Here is an 18,099-nt window from a genome sequence, read left to right as displayed (position 1 = left end):
CAAAGGACGGAAGAGTCGTACTAATCACATCATCTAATGACAAACTAATATCTCGTCTATTTGCTAACAGAATCAAGGATTCTTGAGGCTTGAAAAGTAGAAATGAAATCCCAAGCATCAAATGAGGACGAACAAGATCTGCATGAAGCTATGACACACGTCCGAATAGAAGATAAACGCAGATAAGAACCAAGCAGCCTCTAAAAAGTCATATAAAATGGGAAAGCAATTGTTCTGAAACTCGGAGGGAAAAACAAAGTGAACATCATACAACAAGGTATCAAATTCAACTACAAAAACTGGACTGTTTACTTAGTTTGTTAACTCCATAATAGCAGTAACAATGTCGCCATCAGCTGCTTTAAGAGCTTTGACAGCCTTGGCCCTTGACACCCCTGCTTGTGTCATCACAAGCTCAATGTCCTTGGGCTCAACTCCAGTTTCATCAACATCTTCATCATCTTGTGCAGCCGATGAAGTTTCAGGCTTGGAGATCACATGACTCAGATCGGGAGCTTTGAACTGTTCGGCAGCTTGCGTTTGCAGCTGAGAGCTTAAATCTTCAATTTTGGCCTCACCAAAAATAACGTAGGTATCTGAAGCTGGGCTTTTGAAGACATCAGGTTTTGAAATAACAAACAAAATCTGCAATGACAACAAACTTTTTAGGATGTTACTTGAAAAATAATCCAGAGACTTCTTACAAACAGACCCAGCAACTCCACAGGGAAAAACAAGAAGAAAAAGAAAACTGACAAATCAACCAAGACCTGCTGCAACCTTCAAAACAGGTTAATCTCAATATATATTCTATCAGAACACAAAAGGCAAGATAGCAAGTCTGAGCATGGGGAACCGTACGAACATTCTTGCTCTTCTTGATTGTGACCCGACTGACTCCCAGAACAGGCTTCATGCCAAGCTTCAGCATAGCCTTGCGGCTCTTTTTCTCACTTCTGCTTTGTTTGGACCTGCCGGAATCACCTTCATGCTGCCCTGCTTATAGCAAATGAAGAAAATACTCAGCCTTGTGCTATACACAAGCACGAAAACAGCTTAACCAATGAAAGCAAAAATGGGTGGTGGGTAAGATAAAATGTTTGATGTACACACAAACACACAAAAAAAGGTAATAACTAATCTAATCAATTTTTGCAAAACAAAGACCGATTGAAATAATTCTATGAAGCATGAGGAACATAGACCAGCAAGAAATATCCAGTATATCAACCACTGTAAATTCTCAATGGATAAACCATGAATGCATGTCTATATGCACAACAAGTTTTGCAGCAACTCACATAATTTTATGCAGCATGAGAAACACAGGTCACGGTCAGCAAGAAATAGCCAGTATAACAACCATTGCAAATTCTTAATGGATAAACCAAGACTGCAGTCTACATGAAAATTGAATATCTATATTGGCCTACAAGCACAAATCCATTGTCCAAATACATGCTCCTGGAAAGACATGAAGACATCATCTTAGCCACAATTGCACATGCAGCTAGGATGTGCCAGACATGCATGAAAAGAAATGTGTGTGTGTGTGCACGCGCGTAAAGAACAATAATGCATGACATGAAGGTATTACCTTCAGCATGCTCATCTTTCTCGTCATCTTCATCATCGTCATCATCATCGTCATCCTCATCATCATCCTCAAGAACTGGCTCCTCTGGCTGCATATAAATGTCTAAAACCAGTTATATCTAATGGCAAGCATGACTTGCTCAGTAACAATCCAACCTCAAAGTGCATGTTTATGCATATGAATGACCAGCATGCACTACCATTCTGACACATGCACACTACATAGAAAATAAGCAACCAATATGGACAACCAAGACAAACCACTCATGTCCATGATCTCACAATCAAAGAACTTTCGAAGTGCTGGTTTTTGGCTAACAGGCAAAGATTTAAAAAAATAAATAAATAAATAGATATCTGAAAGCCAATGAAAATTTACAATAATGATGCACAAAATTCTTGAATGTAGCACAAAGCATTTCATCCTTCTCTTGTGGGTCAACGTATGTTTGTCCAAGAGTATATGAAAAATAGATAAAATCATAATTCCTGTGGCTCAATCTCCAAAATAATCCAAAGGCCTGGCACAGCTGTTGATTGCCCTAATTGATCGATAGTAGTACCAGCCACTAGCAGGGAAAACCATCAAATCAACTTGCAGAAATCAGAGAAGTGGTGAACCAATGAGCCTAATCTGCGAACTGTTTGAGAAACATCTGCACTTGTTACATTCTGAAAAGCAATGTCCGAACCAGTATGAATAAAAAATGGAAGGACGACAATGATGCATCCCGCACTTGTAGGACAAAGCAGAAGCATTTTAGGAGTAGCGACTAGCGAGTAAGAGGCCTTTAGATGTTACGAAATACCAATCTTCTAATAAAAAATCTGTCAATAAAAAAAAACTAAAAACATTAATTATCTACGTGAAATACCTTGAATTGTGTTCAGACATCTCAAGCACCCACAGCCACAACGCCTAAGACAGCATCTAGCCAACAATTCCATGAACAGGAATTGGCCATTGGGTTATGACTTATGACTCTCCGAACAGCAATGATTTCATTTCTTTTTAGAAAATGGCAGCTACGACTTCTAAGAAAATAAAGGTAAAAAAGAAGAGAACTAGCAGAAGTAAATGCCAATAGCTCAATCATATCAAACCAGTAATTTACCATCTGACAGAGAGAGAGAGAGAGAGATGAACTTCAACCATAAAAGCCGAATTAGACTAAAAAACAGAAAGGACGCCCCCGCACATTCAAAGCAGCAGACCCAATATGGGTCCTGCAAGAAGGTATTAAAATTATGAAGAAGAAAAAAAGATTTTTACACTGATACAGCAAAGCAACATAAGCATCAGCAGCGTCCGTAAAAGAAACTCCAAATCGTTCAAGGACAACGCGTTCACAGAGAAACCACAAGACACCAAAAACCCTAGAACATCGGCACGGAGACACCTAAACAAAAACAAAAACAAAAACAAAAGAAGAACCTTACGTGAAGCTTCTGCTGTTCCAGGTGGGTAGCGAGGAGCTCTTCTTGAGTCTGAGTCATGGCGCCGCTTCTGCTCCTTCCCCAGAGAAGCAAAACCCTAAACAGAGAGAGAGAGAGAGAGAGAGAGAGTCACTCTGATCACTTGGGTGCCTCCATTTTTGGGTTAAAAAGCTTGCCCTAGCACTTTATCTTTCTTGCAGAAAAAAACCCTTTAAAGACACAACAGTTACAATGTTGCCAGAAATTTTTCCCACGTGTACTTATCTTTTACAAATAAATCTAAGAACATTTATTTTTTAATATGTATGGATGTGGTTTCCATCCATGATTTAAAACTTATAAGCTGGCTATTAAATGCCTTTTTTTAATGTATAGGTTACACAAAAAAACTTTCCAATTTTCAGCGTATTATTGTTATTAATTAAAATTTGGGCGTAATCATGTAAATTTTTGAAAGTGTCATTGTTGCACAATTGGGCTATGCCACTAAGTTAAATCAAACTGATGTTTGTTAAAACTCAGAAATAAATGTTTATTTAGCAATTTCACAGTCTTAGTTGCGCCATGACTAATAACAACTTAGAGCAGGTGATAAAATATAAAATGCAGCATTTGGAATCGATGATTATTGATCTCATTACTCGAAAGATATTTTAGTGATCATTTCATGATAAAGCATTTTAATGTTCGTCGAACGCTAAATTCACATTCTTGCATTAGGGTCGTGTGGTTTAAGGATAGTGGATCATAATACTAGATTACAAAAAGTTTAATTTTGTATTAAAGATTATGAGAAATCTTAAAGTGCTTATGAAAGGGATTGACTAAACGAACTACAACCCAAACTGCTAAAAGCCAAGTTAAAAAAATTCCCCAAACCAATAACCTGAATCGAATGTGCGAGTGGATCTAGCTATTATAATTACAAATATTTAGGTGGCTTTTATTAGCATTTAACAATCGCTGGTCTATAAATATTTTCACCAAAAAACATTTATAAATTATTTATAATTCATGCCTGTGTAAAATGGGTGTTTTGGGATTTTATGTACTTTTTCACAAAACTTTTAACGATAATAACTGCCTTCTGAATTGAAACAGAAATAACGCCAACAGAAAAGAAAACGGTAAAACTGAATCAAAGTTTTCATCCACCATTTCTGTTCATCCCAAGGCACAGTTATTAGAAAACCTACACCCTCCGTAAATTTCTTCCCACTAGCGTCAAAACAATTTTCCCCCGTTTTTAATCTCTTATCAAATATCCGCTACCGCCAAGACGCATAGACCAGGTCAGATGATTCTCTAATTATTTTTATAAAAAATTAATAAATAATATAAAATAAATTAGCACCCCATATTTCCAACCGAGGTACAATGTTTCCTTTGCGACCAATTCTGATAGCATTGCTGGAAACCTTGGGACTGTCATCACCATGAAAAATATATCGAGCGTCTCTCAAAACGGTCCCCGGCTACTGCCATTTCCCAACTGCTTTTCATTTGCCGGTATTCATGGTAGGTCACTGGCAACTGCAGGAGTCACAGAAATTAAGGGTAAGCAACTACCATGTTGGGAGAGAGAGAGAGAGAGATCCACTTTACTCTAAGGTGATCCATCAGGTGAATTACACAAGCCAAGCCTAAATTCTCATGTTCTTTCTTGTCGATTACACGTTCTAAAATGATGCCGTTAAAACTTAAAAGGAAGAAGCTAAATTACAGCATTCAAGCTGGTATTTTACATTTCAACAAGAGATTAGAATATTTACCATCATATGGAGGGACAAAAATGAAAATTTTCCATATAAACAAAAAAAGGAAACTCCCAAGAAAGTTGTATCCACATGCACGAGGGGAGGGAAGGCTTTTGCCCTACAACACTTATGGTGCCAAACAGCAGGGGGGATCAATTAAGGAGAGCCCCTATTGCTCTGGCAGAAGATTTTCCGGTAGACGCCGATGATTCCAGCATTTTCACCATCCACCAGGCACATCAGGATCTCCAGCCCATCTTCCACCGCTCGCACCCCAGCCACCTGCACCACCGCCATTGCTACCATTCTGCATGCCTTGGGGTGGATCAGATACAGCCAAGGCGTCCAACTTTTTAGTAGCCTCCCAACCTGCATCGCCAACATCAGGAGCTGATGGGTTTTTAGTAGCCTCCCACTCGCCACCTCCGCTGCCCCAGGCCCCACTGCTACCCCAAGTTCCAGGCGCATCACCTCTAGAAGGAGACTTTGGAGCATTTGTTCCACCGAAGCTTCCCCCCCAAGCACCACCACCACCACCACCATCCTTCGAATCTGAGCTTTGACCCCAGTTGGAAGTAAAAGAATCCTGTCCATCACGGTGCCCCCTGCCTCCCCTTCCACCACGTCCTCGGTCATTCCCATATGGTCTCGGCAATCCACTCGGATGCCCATCTCGAGCATTTCCATTTCTGTAATCACCTCTTCCTGTTCCCATGTGGAAAGAAAAACAGTAAGGCCGAGACTAAGGAAGCTAGGAAGAAAGATGCCATCTAAGAACGCTCAGATGCCTGTAAAAAACCTCTATTTGAACAGTCAGCAACCACAAAAGATCATTTTACAGATTCCAATTGCACTGATGCAATTCTTTTCAAGATCTAGAGTTAGCACAACGTATGAAACAAAATAAACAAATAAATTAGACAAAAAGGAAAATATTATGGCACTATTTCAATCAGGAGCACTGATGTCATGCTCACTGCAGGTCAGAAATCTAGAGACACTAGCCATGTAAGTGAATGACGCATATTACTTGTCTGAAACAGAATAAAATCTTGTAGCGTTGAAATCCAATGATCGAGCAACAATATTTCAGATATACAGGTGGTGAACCCAAATAACGCAATAGTACAAATACCTGTTCTTGAAGCAGGTGTTGCAGATCTATCCCTATCGGAATGACCTCGTGTCCTCCAACCATCCCCACTGCTGGTTGTTGACCCACCCCAACCGCTGCCAACTGAACCTCCACCACTTGCTGGGCTTCTCAACGGAACCATTGCAGCTACTGAACGAATAGGTGGAACAGAAGAATGCTGCAGGTCATCAATATGCCTCTGAAAGTATGCCACTAACCTATCTAGACTCTCAAACATCTTCGACCTGAACTTGAAACCCTTCGGATAGAGACCAATGTATTCATGATGAGGATTGCTGCTGCGTATATAAGATAAAATGAAGGTGCCTGGGTGCTCATGTGAAACCCCAAAAGAATATACTATCCGCATGGGGTTTGCAGCCTTCTCATGCTTCAAATCTTCATCAACTTCTGCCTTGGATCCCCTCCTGAATTTGCGGTAACCAAGCATCACTCTAAGGTTGGCTACAAGAGGGTCAACATACCTATCCATGACCTGCAAGAAGGTTGTGATAATTTAAGTTGTGCTTATTGAACAATGACAAACATGTGTGTGTGTGTGTGTGTGTGTGTGTGTGTGTGTGAGAGAGAGAGAGAGAGAGAGAATAAAGTTTAGTTGCTAAGGTTGTAGCATCAAAGATCAAGGAGAGACTTGTCATTTCCAGAACAAGCATATACTGCAACCCACTTGTTGACCTCACACTATAACCATGTTACCCCAAGAAACCCTTTCACTAAGCACTTGAGGCTATAAGCAGCATAACACAACAAGCAGACTCGTGGATACATACTTTTTCATTGAACACCAATAAAAACTAAAAAATCAGTGGGGACTGTTCCTCCGTTGTCTGCTTCAAGTTTCTTGCACACCCAATTAAATATATCTATAAAGGTAAACTGCAATTGGAGCCTATGATACCCACACAAGCTGCAAACAAGATCCTACTTCATTTTGAAATAGTTCTTGCTATGACTTTCCACAACCCAGAAACTTGCCCTCACAACCCTCTCAAGCTGCATCATTTGAAGAAACAAACCAAGATACAGAAACACCTTACGAGGAAGCAAATATAAAAGTTTTTGTTTAAACTAGAAAAAGAATTGCCAATTACTGGATAAAAAACCACCATGAAGCTTGGTAAAGAAACTATGGTCTCTTGATTCCTGTACAGACATTCAGCGCATGCACAAATATTGACAGGTTTAAGGGGAAAAAAAAAATTCAAAACTTAGACATCATAAGAAACAAGTGACAGATTATACAGCAAGGTACCAACTGCAAGGGAAAGAGTATTATAAAGAGAACCAATAATATTGAAAAAATACTGCTCCATTTTTTCTGGATACTAAAAAAGCAGTATGAGAAATGAAAATAGAACGTGCACCAACCTCATCCAGGTCTTCAAAAGTATCTTCACCAATTTTCAGTGTTTTCCCAAGACGAAGAAGGCTAGTAATATCCTTTTGGTCTTTGTCACCTTCAATAATGTCCTTATGAGCATAAACTCCATCATGGACTTTCAAAGTCAATGTCAAATATTGAGGACCCCTAGAACTAGGGCGGACAATGCTTTCACCAGCTTCCTTGTCAGCAAGGAACTGCAAACCAAAACCAGAAAATGAAGTCAGCGATTAACACAAAAAGCACCTCGAGTCCACGACTTAGATATGAACCCAAAGAAACAATACCTATACGAAGACTTTGGGATTGAATAAATCAAAATGAAAGTTGGTGACACGCTATCCAGGTCAGTGGACCTTGACCAGTAAATTTTATCATGCATAAGGTGCACACATGCATGCACACATACACACACATAGAGACAAGTATATATACCGTATGTAAAGTTGGCTATCATCTAGGTCATCTGGTAGTCTTAAGTTTCAGCACAGAAAAGCTGGCCACAATAATGGAAGTGAAATGTCCAAAATATAGGACCAAACATCATGTTTTCCATTATAGCTTCTGATATGCAACATCTAGCTTTCATGATTTTTTTTTTTTTACATTAAGCAACCATCCATATGCTTCTGTACTTAAAACGAGAACATATGATAAAAACACCATTTCAGAAAAAACATGAAAATAAATTAATCACTTTTTTACCACAGTTTTCCATTTTCTGTTTTTTTTTTACATTAATATCATCATGGATTGAAATTTAAACTTAAACAAAGTTATTTATCGTCATTTTTATCACCATTTTTATTATCATTTTAAAATTATTTTTTTATCAAGTTTTTCTAATGTCTTCTTATTAGTTTCTGACTCAATTTAGTTTTACCTAATTTCTTTTTTCATTTTCCCAAGTTTTTTTTTTTCAAGAAAACCAACTTTGCTAAAAAAATACCTGGTAAAAGCCTTGCTGTGAAGTGTGAAGAACATGAAAACAATATTTGTGATAATGGTACATATACATGTGATCATGACATATTAGGACACACATTGACACAAAAATGCAGTGTATATACTCATACCCAGATGTGTGTGCACATATGAATGTGTACAGGCACTAATGTTTGAAACATACCGAAATAGCTTCATCAGCTGTAACATTTTGGAAACGGGGATGAACTATCATTCTTGGTTTGAATGATTTCTTTGCAAGCTCCTTCTCCTTGCGAGCTTTCTCCAGATCATTCTGGAGACTGCTTTCATCTTCCGCATAATATGGGTCCTTTGGTTGCTTGCTTTGCAACCGGTTGTTCCTTAAGTCACTTCCTTTGCAGGTTAGGATAACTTGGTGTCTATCCTTCCGGATGAATTTAATTTTGCATGTGACTATACTACCCTCAGCTACCCTCTCAGTTAGTTCAAAGTCCCGCTCATCTGAGAAATCTTCCTTTGAAATCAAGCCCATCAAACCCGATTCAAGCTCACAAAAAATTCGTTGCCCCTGTACTCTGCGAACTGTTGCTTGCACAAGTCTTCCTTCAGCAAGAGTCTCTGGAGTTTCACCAGAGATCATATAAAATTCCTCATCCTGAGTTGGTTCCGAATAAGGGGCTCGCCAATCTGTGAACCCATGTAGCAACTCCATTTTTATATCATAAAGAGTCTCTCTTTTGCTGGTCCCAAGGTGCAACTCGATGCTTCCACTGTATGCATCAATATCAAGTCTTTTCAAATTTACACTACCCCTAACTTGCTCAATTGCCATTTCCTGGGCGTCTTCATCCAAATCATTAATATCCTGGCCCACATCTTCTGCATAGACATCCTTCGCCATTTTCCGTGCAAGATCATATGATTCTGGGTGAATTCTAGTATCATCTAGCAAGTCCAACACATGATTTCCAAGAGCAGCTTGGCCGCTGCCTCGGACCCGCAAAAAGCCAGCAGCATTCATGAACACATTACGCTTAAGGACTCCCAAATTCATTGGAATCTCTTTTCTGCTGTATATTCTACCAGCTCCTACAACAGCACGCTGTAATGAGGATGCCTTTCTGGGACCAAGGCCTGAGACAAATTGAAGTGGAGCAAAAAGCCATTCATGACAAGCAGCCAAATTCACATCAATACCCACTTGGTTGGTTACATCTACTAACACCTGCTCAATCATCTCATACTTCTCATCAGGAGTAAGGTAGCTCTCCAGGACGTTAAGCTTCCATGATAATATTTCTCTTCCTGGACCACAAAGTGTTGCAACCATGGCCAGAGGATTTTGCAAGTAACGTCCAAGAGCAACTGCACGCCTTACAATACCTGCTAAACCAGAAAGATATCAAGCATAAGCAACCAATACAAGCATTCATTAATGTGGACTAGTTGAGACTTGACAGAGTTACCCTGCTGTGCAGGCAGCTGATCCAAAGAAACCCTAGAATTTTCATACAGACGAGGCAAGGATTCATCGCCATAAACAACACTTAGCTCATCCACCTCATGTCCGACATCATAAGGATGATCCTCTACAATTTTAAAAATTACCTGAGAAGAACAAACAAGAATATTTAGTATGGGAATAAAATTAGTATAAAATGAGGAAAGTAGACCCTCACTAGAATGCAAATTGGGAAGTAGACCTCCACTGGGCACCTAAGCGCTCCAGTGTCCTCAACAACCTAGGCTCTTTCTTTCCCCTCCAATAGCCTATATTTCTTGTTTTTCTTCTACCTCCCGCATTTTTCCATCCTTCTACTGTCCGACACAAAGTTAGTTCCTATTCTTCTTTTCTTCACCAATTTTTACAATAAGAAATGCTAACATGGAAACTATGATTATGTCGAGGATATATGCTTCTCTTTCTTCAATTAGGTTAGTAACTTTGTGTTTATTTTTATTCTCTTAGGTTTTAGAATTAGAAATTACAATTAGATATTTTTCATACAGAATTCAGGAAATTAGAAGAACTTTAACATTCTATTAACATTGAAAAGCAATGTTAAAAACTTGTTCACTTGATGCTACATAACTTTTTGGCTGTTCCACCTCATTCAATTTGATTTTTCAAACTCTTACGTATATTATAGTTAATGAGTTTAATGTGCATTTAAAATGTTTTGTTCTTGTATGTTGACAATCATAAGTTTTCAACTGAGAAATTTTTCAATTTTTGTTGTCAATTTCAACAATTAATATTGATTTTTTTCTTTCTTGGATTGCTTACTAGTCCCACCTACGCTCTATGCTCAGATCGCTGCCCAGACACAGCCTAGTGCATCTGGCAACATACCATAGAAGAAAGAACTAAGATGAATAGGTACCCTAAAAATGAATGTTCTAAAATAACAGGCACTCTATATGCTCTGTCAAAATCCCTGGAAACAATATTATTCAATTAAATTATTAGCACTGACATAGAAGATAGCTGAAGAGGTTTTTCTTTTCGTGTATACCTCAAAAATATCATCCTTGAGGCGCGGACAGGATAAGTTTACAGCTCCAAGAACAACAACATGTGGGTGATGTTCAGTCATGAATTTCAAAAGACGTTCTTGATCCATTTTCTTGCGCTGCTGATGGTTAGCACTCTGTGAGCGAATGCTAAGAAAACCAGTATACAACACATCAAGAACTTCACCAGATGAATCTAACATCACAAATGTCGTGGCTGGTTTTCCAGGACCCCAGCAACAGGCCATAACTCGTGGTGCAACCTCTTCTTCAGTAGCAACCTCATCATCAGCATCTTTAGCCTGGGCATCATTTTCTTTTCGTTTATATGGAGCAACTGAAACTTTACTCCACAGTTGACTCCCATATTCCAAAAGTAACCAGCTCTTAGCTCTAGCAGTCAACAGTGCTCGAGCTTCTTTTTCCATCGATGGAAGAAGAAAACCAAATAAAGCATCCTTAACAACTAATTTCCGTTGTTCATTCCAAAGCTGTGCACATCTACTCACGCTGTCACTAAGATAGTTCTCATAAAATTGATGCTCTAATTTTGGAATATCAGGAGCTCTTATGGTAACTTGAAGAAGCTTCTCCTCTTCAGCCTTTTGTATAAGAAGCCATTGTGCATCACAAAATTCAGAGACAGGTTTATCTCGTAGCCATTTTACAGCTGCAAGGGGATGGAAAGAATCGATAACCGCATTCCCCTCATGAGTGGGCTTTGTGGAGATGAAAGCATGTTCAACATATAGATCACGAACATGCTTCCGCACAGACGGCTCACAGCTAATCTCTACAGCAGCCTACAAAAAGAAAGACGATAAGGAACATTAGAGCAAAATAGCCTAGGGAAAATTTTGTAATATGAATAGCAGATGTAAAACATGATATGTGCCATACCATGTGCCTGGCACCTTTAAGGACATCCTGAGGAGTCTCAAACTCTCTGGATTGAAATTTTAGTGCAACTTCCTCAGGTGTTTCCCTAGCATCAACCACTTGCTCACCCTGCAAATGGTCTAAGTTAGCTTTCTCATTATATTTGGCAACTGAAAAATAATTCTGGGCAGAAAGGGACCTATACCATCTCCTCCAGTCCAAGAAGTTTTCCGAACTTTTCAGGACTGAGCCCAAACATGCCTGCTGCATCACCTAGTCCAGCCTTACGACAAATACTGTAGAGGGATTTTCTCTTTGGTCGTTTGAATTGTCCCTCCTCTGCATCCACTTCATCAGGAGGAAAGTGCAAGTTAAACTTCAGATCAATGTCATCAACTACTCTCTCGGAGTCAGCATTCTTAAGCATATCAACAAGCGACTCAAGAAGTTTCTTTTTGGACACATCAATGTTCGCTTCCTCAGATGCTCGTTTTTTGTAATATAACTGCAGAGAATTCTTCCTCTTCTGAAGAAGAAGCCACTTTTTATCCAAGTTATGCACAGCCCAGAGCAACTGCAAAAAGTTCCTCTGACGAAGTGAGCAACAAATTTAATTGTTTGAAGGATAAGTAATCAGATCATGCACAATTTTCAGCAAGCACATGGCTGCTTGCATGCAAAAGTAAACACAATCACCTTATGCCACTTCACATGGCGTTTATTGTCTTCACCTGCTGCAGCATCCTGAACTGGATCTCTTAACAAGCTGAGACATAGCTCTTTTCGATACATTGCAATAAAAGGAATCTGAAACAGAAAAGAAAATCATGTACACAGAAACAACCAGCTTCCCTGTGTATCTGAAACATTCCCATCTTCAAAGCTCACCTCAAACTTCTGAACGTGCAGCATTCCCAGGACATTGGCAATGTCCTCCCTGTCAATCTCCGGGACTGCAGCATGCTCTCCAAACAGACGCAACATTGCAGAGCCACTTAGCTGGTTGAAAATCCAAGTTGCCTCCGCCTGTATACTCTCATCATCTTCAGGAATAGGACCAACCATTTCTTCAAATAACTGCAGAATTCCATTAGAAAAATTTATCAGCAATTGTAATCAGGCAAGTGCAAGTCAGAAACCTGACAAGGAACTTGGCTAAACCCTAACTTAGACACCCTCTCACAAATAGAAGCTAATCAAGACAAAGGATAAATTTCCATGCTCTCAGAAAACATAGCAACCAATCCTCGCCCGGAAATTGAAAATCAGACAGTTACCATGCACTAAGAGATGGCAAACAACAAGATGCCGGTTCTTCTACAAGGACGAGGCACATAATTCTGGGACCAGCCAGTCGATGCATTTGCATTTAAAAAGAGGAAAACAAAATATGTTCCAGAGCCCACTTGTTGATCTCAAAATCTGGAAAGCTAGTATCCTAAGTACCTCGACCTTTTCTGTCAAACTAATTCCTAAATTCCCTCAACAACCAGAATAGCTTCATGTAAAATACTGCCAGTCCCCATCACTAGCCTTAAATAATAAGTTTAGATAATGAAAGACTCCAACAGAAAAACAAGGCAATCAATTTTGTGTCCATATGAACTAAGACAAGGTTGATATTGCATCAAGCTACTCATGTTTTTTCCAGAACAATAAAATGGTCAAAGAAATCAGAAGTAGATAATGAATGATTGCCAAATAACATACAATTCCCAATCATTCTGTTCTTGGGAGTATGAAGCAGATCAATTTCCATCATCAATTTTGTTTGTACCGGATGTAGAAACAGAAAGATCTAACTTATAAAACCTAATCAAATAAAAATAACAGTATTTATTTAGACATATGCCTTTTGAAATCCTAATAAACTTAACCAGGCAAAACTCAAAACTCACTTAGATGATAAAGAAGCAAAATTTCAAATATATGTCACAAGTCTTCTAAATGGAGAAAAAACAAATGCAAGAATATCAGTTTATCATTCTGGATCCAAAATCAAATACTATTCATTTAAAACTTGGGACAGAGTAAGGAGCTTCATGCATGATATTGTTAGCATAATATGAAGAATGAACTAGACAAAAATGAGAAGGAAATAAGTGCAAAATGTTTCCTGAAACCTAGCAATAATGTCTTTGAAGAGAAAAAATGGAATCAGGCAAAGAGAGAGAGAGACTAGACCAAAAGAACCATAAATTGTTGCATAATCAGAAATGGCAAAAGAGCATATGAAAGAAACTAAATCACCAAAATACAGAGGCTAACAAGTAAAGTGGCACCGATGAAAACAAGATCCACTTTCTTATGTCTTGAAAATGTACACTTTTTCTTTTTTTGGTAAAATAACTTCGTGATACAGCATACTTTTTTAAAACTGAAACAACCAACTCTTAACTTTTGATCACATGAGTATAATATGAAAATGTCACAGGTATTGCAATTCTAGAAACATACGGAATGTCTAGCCTGACATTGAAGATGTTCAAAGTGACAGTTCAGTGAAATACTGTTAATAATTAGTTAATGGAAGAGTGTACCTGAATCCTCTCAGGCATATCCTTGTCACGGATCTGATTGTCTTTCTCTGACAAATACTTCTCCTTGATAACACTAGGTTCAAACTCATCCTCAAGTCTTTTCTCTCTCCAATCACCAGAATCATCATAACCGCCACCCTTTTTAAGGCCTTGCTTGCGAAGCAAAAGAAGCTCATCGACATCACCAAATATATCATGAGCTTCTTGTAGTGCAGATGATGATACTCCAGGAGCCTGTCTTAAAATCTTCTTTTTTGGCCTCCTCTTTCTAAAATGAAGTGAAAATACAAACATTAAGCTTGTAAACCGGAAGATACTTATTGAAACGAATATTTAAGCACCACTAACACAATATATAATGGAAAATGCTAGTAAGAATACATGCTAGACAATATACAGAGTCACCTACAACATTCTCTGCAAACGTTCTCTTGAGAAGCCTTTTTCCAAACGTGATTTTCTTGAAAAATGTCAGGGAAACCAAAAAAAATTAAATTTAAATATTGAAAAACATAAACGAACCAAAAAGTTGAGACGAAAGCTTTGGAGCATTTTTTGCAAAATCATCAAAAAACAAGTAATGAAAATAAAAACAAAAGGAGATAAAAAGAAAAACATCCCATGCAAACACAATATTTTGCCTATATTATTGGCTGGCTACAAAGTGGCAACAATCTCCGCATATTTTCAAAATATTGGCAATGAGTGACTAGGATGACCGCTTGTGTTTGTGGAGATTTGTTATCAGTAAACTAGGACAATATGAATATGCCTTCTCATATGAGATGAAGGTGCCTACCTCATAACAACTCCATTCTCATCAACTTCTTCCTCGTCAACAATAAAATCAGCCATTTCATCCTCTTCACCAATATCTTCTTCTTCTTCCACATCTTCTTGCAGTTCCTCCTCTTCAGCAATATCTTGTGGCACCCCTAATGACACAACCCTGATATTCATTTATTCAGATATAAAAAAAAAAATAGAAAAGAAAGATACATGTGGTTGCTTTCAAATATCCCTTTATGAGTATGGGCTCTTATATATACATATCCACATGCAAGAGAGTATGTCTATGCATGCTTGTATAAGAAAAAGAGTGAGAAAAAAGAGAGAGAGAGAGACTTGGTTATCACTCACTCACTCCCTTCAAAGATCCTACCCCTCAAGCATGAATATGATTACCTTCATCATCACCAAACAAGCTGCGCTTCAGTTTTTCTTCAGCAGTACGACCACTCCGGTCAATTTCATTGATCTCTTCATCATCAGTAAAGCCAGATCCCTCTTCATGGTCATTGTTCCGACCAGCTTTTTTTAGTCTTTTAAACTTTTTGCTGCCCTGCATATATATTTGCCACATGAATGACAGGAACCAATAAACCTAAGAAAAGAAAAGAAAAAAAAAAACAATAATCAGAATATGGAAACTCACAGGCTTGGGTCGATGGAATCCTGTAACATTGGCCTCCTGAAGCAACTCATAGTCATCTTCATCGAGTTCATAGTTTTCCTCAGTCTCCCTAAATTAGCAGACACACACTAATGAGAATCTCTTAGAATATCAGTCGAAAAAAACTTGCTTAAAGGAGAAATCTCAAAAATCATGATTATCTAATAAAAAGGAATGAGCAAGCAGTAAGAACCTTTTCCTTCTTTTCTTCTTTTTGGACCTTAACTCCTCCTGGTCCTCCTCCTCTTCTTCCTGTTCTTCTTCTTCTTCTACATCATCAACAATGAACCCATCCTTCTCATATTCATCTTGCCCTTCTTCTGTCAACATTAATATTCTCAGAGGCATACTCAAGGGAATGAAAATAAGTATGGATGCAACCTTTCCAGCTTGTAAAAATTAAAAGTTAACATTAGACATAATATAAAATCCCCTAAAAAACAAACACAGGACCAGATCTCCTATACCCAACAGTGGAACAGAAGAACAACAACATAAAACGTGAAATTCACCTTCCTCCTCTTCATCATCCTCTTCATCATCCCTTGCATCAACCTCGTCTCCTGCTTCACGGCCACGGACCACATCCTCAAATTCATCTATCATGGAATCAATTTAGAAAACGAGGTTGGAGGAAAAAGGAAAAGCATGCAGTTGCATGTATAACAAGCACAAAGAGTTCACGCGCACAATCAATTTGGCAACCGATAAAACATAACATTATTGCATTTCAAATTTCCTTTCTGGCACTATGCACAAGAAAAGTTGACACAAGATACAAAGACGAATAACAAATTGAGCAGATGGAAACAAGCTCTACCGCTACGAGATCCGGTAATATTACGAAGTGACAGAATATTGTTCTCACGAAGATGAACATTAACATTAAGTGTGTCTTTGCCATAACCATGGAAGGAAAAAAAAATCAAACACCTTTGTGAAACCCGCTTTTGATTCAAAAAAAAAAAACGAACCATTTGGTAAAGTAGGAAAAGGTAACACAAGCCAACCAAGGTAAGAGAAACTAATAAGGAACAGAATTCTTGACACTTTTCCAGAAGAAAACAAAAATTCGTCAAATTATTACGAAACCTAGTACTCTCTAATATTAGCATGAGATATTTCTACATTCATTTCCTCAGATAATTAACCTTATATCAAGCTATACGTATACGCCTCAAATAGAACATACACTTCAAACTAACACGGAAGCACAAATTTTGAAAATTCGTGTTTCTATATTCTAAAAGACAGAAACGTGTGAGGGATGAGCAGTAAATCAGCTCGTGGTCTTCAGACGCAGCAAAGGGGTCCCAACAGACGGCATCTAACCTACGAAGGAAGAACCACGTAATTTCTCCACCGGTGTGATCATGCAAAAGAAAGCCAACCTTGAAATAGCAGAATGCGCACATGAACAAAACAACATCGAGAGTCAGTTAAAGAAGGAGAACGAACAAAAACCCCAGCATTTGACCCAGTGCTCCAGGTGCATTGCGTCGCAACAAGAAACAACATAACCGAGGAAAACCAATTAGGGAAATCACCATTCACAACCATTAAATATTTCATAAGCTGCTGTCCTGATCATCGTGAAAATAAACGCGGAGCTAACGCATTTCTCCCGCAAACCCTAACCCTAACCTGCGATCCCTGAACTGTTTCGGCTCAAGAAATCCGAGGTTTGGAGCCGCTAGTGAAGCTCAAACTCAACGAGCTAGTAAGCAGTGAATCAAACGAAGAAATAGAAAAAGCAAATCCGAACGAGAAGACCCCTGGGGATTGTTTACTGCTTACCTTCTTCGTCCGAGATCACGTTTCTGCCGCCCATTCTCCGAACCACGGAAGAAGCGAACCAGCAACAATCCGAAGAAAAGAAAACCGGAGCACCCGAAAGCCTAGAGTGGGGGGAGGGAGAGAGCGGGAGAAAGAATCAAGGAAGAGCGAAGGAAGTGCAACCCTAGAGAGAGAAATGGAGAGGAGCGAAGAGTTCGCTCTCTTTTACGATTTTTCCGACAATTAAAACAAAAGAACTGAAGACAAAATAGTTTCTGAGAACCGGTTTTTTATACAGAGGCTCGTAAAAGGCTGCAACAAAGCGCGCGTTTCAACACGAAGGCGAACGAGTCGGACCAACCAGCGATTCTAGAGGCACGAGTCAGGTGATTTATTTTAAACTCGTTAAATTTATTAAAATTGGTAAGAGTCGTGTCTAACTCGTTAAAACATTTTTATTTGTATCAATTTAAAAACAAACTATTTTATTCGATTTTAACTTATTTATTTAAATATAAGAAATTAATAAATATCCAAAACAACAATGTAAATCAGACGATTTAATAATGTAATAGGATGCATTACTAAAAGTTTTGTCGATATTTTTCCCTTCATTGTTTTCAACTATCATGTCGTTGACTGAAGGACCAAAAAAATATCTCTTTTAGTTTTTTAAGACAATA

General features: G+C 38.5%; 2 protein-coding genes across 4 annotated transcripts; both read right to left on the bottom strand.

Moving 5' to 3' along the window:
• Positions 1-183: 183 nt before the first annotated feature.
• LOC116258370 (nascent polypeptide-associated complex subunit alpha-like protein 1) lies at positions 184-3,203 on the bottom strand. The gene is made up of 4 exons (XM_031635500.2): positions 3,037-3,203; positions 1,598-1,685; positions 866-996; positions 184-645 (listed from the first exon to the last, which is right to left on the bottom strand). The coding sequence occupies exons 1-4, from the start codon at positions 3,091-3,093 to the stop codon at positions 313-315; spliced, it is 609 nt and encodes a 202-aa protein (XP_031491360.1). The 5' UTR covers positions 3,094-3,203; the 3' UTR covers positions 184-312.
• A 1,545-nt stretch (positions 3,204-4,748) lies between these two features.
• On the bottom strand, positions 4,749-17,655 carry LOC116258341 (transcription elongation factor SPT6 homolog). Of its 3 annotated transcripts, none has more exons than XM_031635448.2 (17): positions 17,438-17,655; positions 16,153-16,239; positions 15,834-15,960; positions 15,623-15,710; positions 15,373-15,529; positions 14,987-15,122; positions 14,188-14,455; positions 12,536-12,724; positions 12,344-12,454; positions 11,853-12,221; positions 11,669-11,776; positions 10,771-11,571; positions 9,721-9,862; positions 8,457-9,637; positions 7,315-7,524; positions 5,926-6,421; positions 4,749-5,495 (listed from the first exon to the last, which is right to left on the bottom strand). In XM_031635448.2, exons 1-17 carry the CDS (start codon positions 17,469-17,471, stop codon positions 5,011-5,013), a joined length of 4,989 nt encoding a protein of 1,662 aa, XP_031491308.1. In that variant the 5' UTR covers positions 17,472-17,655; the 3' UTR covers positions 4,749-5,010. The 3 variants fall into 3 exon arrangements, with proteins under 3 accessions (XP_031491308.1, XP_031491318.1, XP_031491324.1); XM_031635458.2 differs by having other exon boundaries at positions 15,834-15,957; XM_031635464.2 differs by lacking the exons at positions 15,623-15,710; positions 15,834-15,960; positions 16,153-16,239; positions 17,438-17,655 and having other exon boundaries at positions 14,987-15,136; positions 15,373-15,509.
• Between the last annotated feature and the right edge of the window lie 444 nt (positions 17,656-18,099).

Source organism: Nymphaea colorata, chromosome 1 (assembly GCF_008831285.2).
Source record: "Nymphaea colorata isolate Beijing-Zhang1983 chromosome 1, ASM883128v2, whole genome shotgun sequence".
NCBI classification, from domain to species: domain Eukaryota; kingdom Viridiplantae; phylum Streptophyta; class Magnoliopsida; order Nymphaeales; family Nymphaeaceae; genus Nymphaea; species Nymphaea colorata.
This window is presented reverse-complemented; position numbering and strand designations above follow the sequence as displayed.

What these genes read in the sequence shown, in the direction of transcription:
- LOC116258370 (XM_031635500.2), bottom strand. Translation starts at nt 3,093, where the DNA reads ATGACTCAGACTCAAGAAGAGCTCCTCGCTACCCACCTGGAACAGCAG. An exon ending in TGGAACAGCAGAAGCTTCAC is followed by an intron (nt 1,686 to 3,036) that starts GTAAGGTTCTTC and finishes ATTTATATGCAG; the next exon opens with CCAGAGGAGCCAGTTCTTGA. An exon ending in GAAAGATGAGCATGCTGAAG is followed by an intron (nt 997 to 1,597) that starts GTAATACCTTCA and finishes TGCTATAAGCAG; the next exon opens with GGCAGCATGAAGGTGATTCC.
- LOC116258341 (XM_031635448.2), bottom strand. Translation starts at nt 17,471, where the DNA reads ATGGGCGGCAGAAACGTGATCTCGGACGAAGAAG. An exon ending in AAGAAGAAAAGAAGGAAAAG is followed by an intron (nt 15,711 to 15,833) that starts GTTCTTACTGCT and finishes CTGCTAATTTAG; the next exon opens with GGAGACTGAGGAAAACTATG. An exon ending in AACACCTGCTTCAAGAACAG is followed by an intron (nt 5,496 to 5,925) that starts GTATTTGTACTA and finishes ACATGGGAACAG; the next exon opens with GAAGAGGTGATTACAGAAAT.